Source organism: Pteropus vampyrus, unplaced genomic scaffold (assembly GCF_000151845.1).
Source record: "Pteropus vampyrus isolate Shadow unplaced genomic scaffold, Pvam_2.0 Scaffold52, whole genome shotgun sequence".
Taxonomy (NCBI): Eukaryota; Metazoa; Chordata; class Mammalia; order Chiroptera; family Pteropodidae; genus Pteropus; species Pteropus vampyrus.
This window is the reverse complement of record NW_011888833.1, coordinates 2,188,903-2,193,834: the sequence shown is the minus strand read 5'-3', so window position 1 is coordinate 2,193,834 and position 4,932 is coordinate 2,188,903. Positions and strand designations below refer to the sequence as shown.

General features: G+C 57.9%; 1 protein-coding gene across 1 annotated transcript in view; it reads right to left on the bottom strand.

Moving 5' to 3' along the window:
* Positions 1-915: 915 nt before the first annotated feature.
* Positions 916-4,932, bottom strand: part of CDX2 (caudal type homeobox 2) — a 5,175-nt gene continuing 1,158 nt past the window's right edge. The window contains exons 2-4 of the mRNA XM_023530710.1: positions 4,519-4,651; positions 2,078-2,223; positions 916-1,143 (exon numbers count right to left, since the gene is read on the bottom strand). Coding sequence (XP_023386478.1) covers positions 916-1,143; positions 2,078-2,223; positions 4,519-4,651 — 507 coding nt within the window. The remainder of the gene's footprint in view (positions 1,144-2,077; positions 2,224-4,518; positions 4,652-4,932) is intronic.

Below are 4,932 nucleotides of genomic sequence, written 5' to 3'. Positions count from 1 at the left end.
TGTTCAAATACGCCCACTTCCCTTCACCATATCACGCCTCTCCCCGCTGGATCCAGAAGGCTTTTGAAAGGCGGGCTTGGATGTCACACAGACCAACAGCCCCAACAGCAGCAACAACAACTCTCCTTCATCAGCCCCAAGATTGTGAAAATGACAGGAAGTCCAGGTCGGCTCTGGCATTTATAGCACTGACATACATCCAGCCCAGAGAAGCTCTGGTGACAGGCTTTCTAAACAAGGCTCTGTCCCGGGCCCCCTTGTCAGGCCTGGAGTCCAAGAACCACCCCCCTCACAGCCCAACCAGTGCACATTGACCAGCCGGAGCCTTTCCTGGTCTGGGCAGGGAAAAGAAGAAAGACAATCTGGGGGTTAAGCAGTCTTTGGTGGGTCCAGGTCCCTATCTTAGCTGCCTCTGGCTTCTGCAGTCTGAATCTTGCTGGCGTTGAGGCAGGAGGGGCCAGCTGGTCCTTGGACAGCAGTGAGCAGGCAGTAGCCATCTTGGCTCCAAGCACTGGAGCCCACCCCCCACCCCCCAGTCCCTCTGTCCCCTCAGCTCCAACCAGAGATGCATCCTGCAGATTTCGAAGGCAAAGAGCTGGGGAGGAAGGGGCCGAAAGCCTGGTCTGTTTAGCCAGTCCAGGCACTGCTTCTGCCGGGACCACGTGGTTGTCATTTTCCGCCTCCTCACAGGCAGAAAGAGTCAGACCTGAAAAGGTCAAAATATCTGGGACGATGTCTTCCTTGAGGCCTCCAGCCGCGCTTGTCTTTACTACGCCTGGCCCCGTTTTTCCTCTGAGAGCTGGATAAGATAGTGCACATTTGTGGGCGGGAGGAAGGGGTCTCTCCCGAGGATTCCGAGTCCACGCTCCTCATGGCTCAGCCTGGAATTGCTCTGCTGCTGCAGGCCACTGCAGGTCACTGGGTGACGGTGGGGTTCAACACCCCTCCAGTTGGCCCCAGAACCCCAGGCACGGAGCCCTGCAGGGAAGACACAGGACTCAGGGGCTCCGGGACACTTCTCAGAGGACCCGGCTGTGGCGGGGGCGGCTGGGGTGCGGGCGGCGGCGGTTGCTGCTGCTGCTGCAGCTTCTTCTTGTTGATTTTCCTTTCCTTCGCCCTGCGGTTCTGAAACCAGATTTTAACCTGGAAACGGAAAGGTGGAGAGAGCAGAAGGTGAAGAGGAGAACGGGTGTGGGGAGGAAGGACGAGGCTTCCCCGCTAGTACCAATGTCTCCCTCCGCAGCTGAAGAAGCGCCCGGACGGAAGGACCCCCGAACCCCGTCTCCGCCTCCCCGCAGGTCTCCCCCTAGCAGCCCAAGCTGGAGCCCTTTCCCCAGCCCGATTCCATCTCCTGAGAGCAGAGCCTTCCTCCCTCCTTGGTCCCCAGATCTCCTTGCAAAGGAACCTTTACCTATAACACTACTGGAAAAGCTCAGAGTCTCCCAACTGAGGAAAACAGAAACCCAAGGCTCCTTCTAACACTGAGCAAGAGGAGGCCAGTCTTGGAGGTACTTCCGAAGACGACCTTTGGCCTCTCAGCGTAAACTGAAAAGCAATATTCCTCACCTTGGGGCCGACAATGAGATTTAATGTGGGGCTTCCTGGCTGCGAATTTGGCCTGCTTTTTTATTTTATTTTTTTTCTAGACGACGTAGAGAGTTCAGGAGCCCAGCCTCGCTCCTCAAGTTTTTATGGGCAGGGATTGGGTTCCTCCATTAATTTTTTTTTTTTCCCAATATAGTGCTGGGCCCTAAGAGAATAGGTCTTTAAGTCATTTTTTTTTTGACCCAAATAGTATTCTGGATGAAACTAATATTGTTTTTTTTTTCTTACCCCTCCAGACCCCACAAAATAGAAAAAAAAAAAAAAAAACCATCGGCATCATCAAATAAAAGACAACCACAGGTGGAAAGAGCCTTTTCAAAAAAAGTATTCAGAAGCAAAACGCTCTTCCATCCTGCTTTCATCTGCCCACGGAACTAGGTGGATGCTCCCGCCGGACCTCTAACTCTCCCCACCGCCCGCGCGGCCCGGCCTGGCGGTGACCAGGCCCCGGATGGAGCAGGGCGGTTCCCACCTGCCTCTCGGAGAGCCCCAGCGTGGCCGCCAGCTCAGCTTTCCTCCGGATGGTGATGTAGCGGCTGTAGTGAAACTCCTTCTCCAGCTCCAGCCGCTGGTGATCCGTGTACACGACCCGGTATTTGTCTTTCGTCCTGGTTTTCACTGGAGGAAGAATTAGGGCTGAGAACTGCAGGGCAGCCCATCAGTCATGGGTAATGACAAACCTCCCTAACCCAAAGGCCATTTCTCTTCCTGTGCCGCCCTGGGGGGCCAGGGTTTGGCTGGTACCTGCGGGGTTTGACAAGACCCCCCAGAGGGTCCGGGGGTGGGGCGTGGGGCTCTCCCCGACAACTAAACTAACCTTGGGGGTTAAGTGTGTGTGTGTGTGTGTGTGTGTGTGTGTGTTTTAATCGAAAAAAAAAACAAAACTAGAACCTCATACACAGAAGAAAGCAGAACCCAAACCCCTTTTGGTGAATCAAATACAGTAGTGGAGTCCTAGGCCCAAGGGGACAGGAGCCAGACAGAGTCCCAGGAATATTCAGATTTTCAGGCCTGCCAGAGACCATCGGCCACCGAAAAGCAGCTGGGATCGTGGCTATGTGGTGGGGGTGTGGAGGAGGGGTGGGGGTTATTTTCTGTTTGCTTTATTCCAAGTGAAAAGCGGGGTGCAGGAGGGAACAGGTTTTCTCAAAGCACCAGAAGTATCCCCCAGCGCAGTACAACCCTCTGGAGGAATTCCCAGCTGGGGCCTGGCAAGCAGAAAGCCCCTCCCGCTGGGGACATTATATGTGTGTATATATATATACACACACGCACACACGCACACACACACGCGCGCGCACACACACACACACACACACCTGTGGAACCTGCTTTGGCATTTCCCACTTTTTTCTTTTGCAGTCCCCCATTTATTTCGGCTGCAAACCCCACCAGAGCTATCCTGACCAGGATCTGTGCTCATTGGATTGTCAACATATTAAACCTCGGATTGATTGTTTTACTGAAGGGCCTTGACAAATAGAGCCGGCGCAGTCCGAGCAGGCCCTACCTAGCCTGGCCTCTCCACCGGGTCTGTGTCCTGGGTCAACCCTCGGCACAGTCCCGGCCAGGCCGGGGTCTTATGACAGCAGAACTGGTTCTATCGCCCACTGCCCAGTCCAACAGGAAGATCTAAAGGTCTGGGAGCTGCTTGGAGGTGTTTAATGCCCCGCAGGCCGACTTTGTTCAGGTAAAACCCTTTGCAAACCACAACAAAAGCGCCCTGGGAAGATACAGGCCGGGTCAGCGGGAGCTCCCCCAAGCCGCTGAAAGGGGAACACAGTCGCAAACAATGCAGGACAAGGCGATCTTATCAAAGAAAAGCCCTTTCAATGCCTTAATAACAACCGCATTCTGTTTGAATTACCACTACTGAGCAAATGGCGGCCCGGCTTTCATCCCCCTCCCCGCCAGGCACATTAGCATAAACACGGCCCGCCAGGCGCATTTGAATGGGCCCAGCGGCCCCGACCCCGCGCCCGCGAAGAAAGTGAAGGGGACTAACACGTCCCGAGGGCCTTCCTAGGGGTGCGCGCGTCCCCACGCGTCCCCGCCTCACACCACGCGAGGCTGCCGGTGGGAATCGCCCCTTTGCACAGATGAGGAGCCCGAGACTCAGATCGGGTCGCGCAGAAAGCAGAGGCGCGCCTGGCATTGGAGCCAGGTTGGAGCCACAAAGGACATCTCCAGGGCTGCGGAGTGGGGCGCGCAGGAGTCCTCCGAGCCCAGCTCCTCAGTAGCAACTTGGGGTGCTTGGGGACGGTTCTTGCTAGAGTGCCGCCCTTTCAGTATCCCGGACGCGCCGGGGAACGCGGTGACCAGGACCCCTGCGCTCTGCGACCCGCGCGCAAGGGTCTCGGAGGCGCCCCGCACCCTCTGGGAACCAAGGAGGGGGCTGGAGGAGGGGAAGAGATGAGAGGGACTTGCCAGAATTCATTATTGACTGCGAAAGTCACCACCCTCTTTCCGGGCCCTAAAAGAGACAAAGCCAGGGCTGGGAAGGTGTATATCAAAGCGGGCCGGGCCGGGCACCACCCCCCTCGCCCCTGACAGATGACGCTCCGCAGAGGAGCCCGGCTCCGGCCCGCGGGCCGCGGCCCCCCCTACAGCAACATCACAAGGGCGCCCGGCGCCGGCTGCGGCCTTGCCACCTCGGTGCGGGACTTCACAGCGGCCTCTCATCTGCTGACCCCGCGGCCCGGGCTCCTGCGGCTCCCCTTCTTCCTCGCCCCCACCCCGCGCTCTCCCGGCTGGCTCCCTGAGGCCTCCCGGCCCCCGCCAGCTGCGTCCCGGGCAAGCTCGGGAAAGGGAGCCTCCTTTGCGAGCGGGGCCTGTTCCTACGCGAGATAGGGACCAAGTGGAGGTTGCGAGGCTGGCCCTGTGGGCTTTACCCTGGGTGGCCGCGTTTCCCACCTGGACGGTCCTGGCATGTGCCCAGTGGCGGAGAAACCGGTGCCCAGAGACAACCCCCAGCGGCGCTCTGATTTACACGGCTGACATAGGCTAGACACCTCTGCGAGGTGGCCATAACCGGCCTGCGGCCTGGCTGGGTCGGAAAGGAGGGAAGAGGGAAAAGCGGAAGTGCAGCGGGCGGGGAGGACTTCATGGAGGGAAGGGGACCGCCACCAGGACGCTCCCTCACACACCTATCCGCTCTTCCTGCCCGCCCTGACACACAGCCCGACACCAGAAGCGAAGACCTGGAACCCATGAGCCCCACAGTCCCGCAAACCCAGGATCTTTGCAGGGTCATCTCTTGAGCAAGCTTCTTGACCGCATGCGTGTGTACGTACGTACACACACACACACACACACACACACGCACGC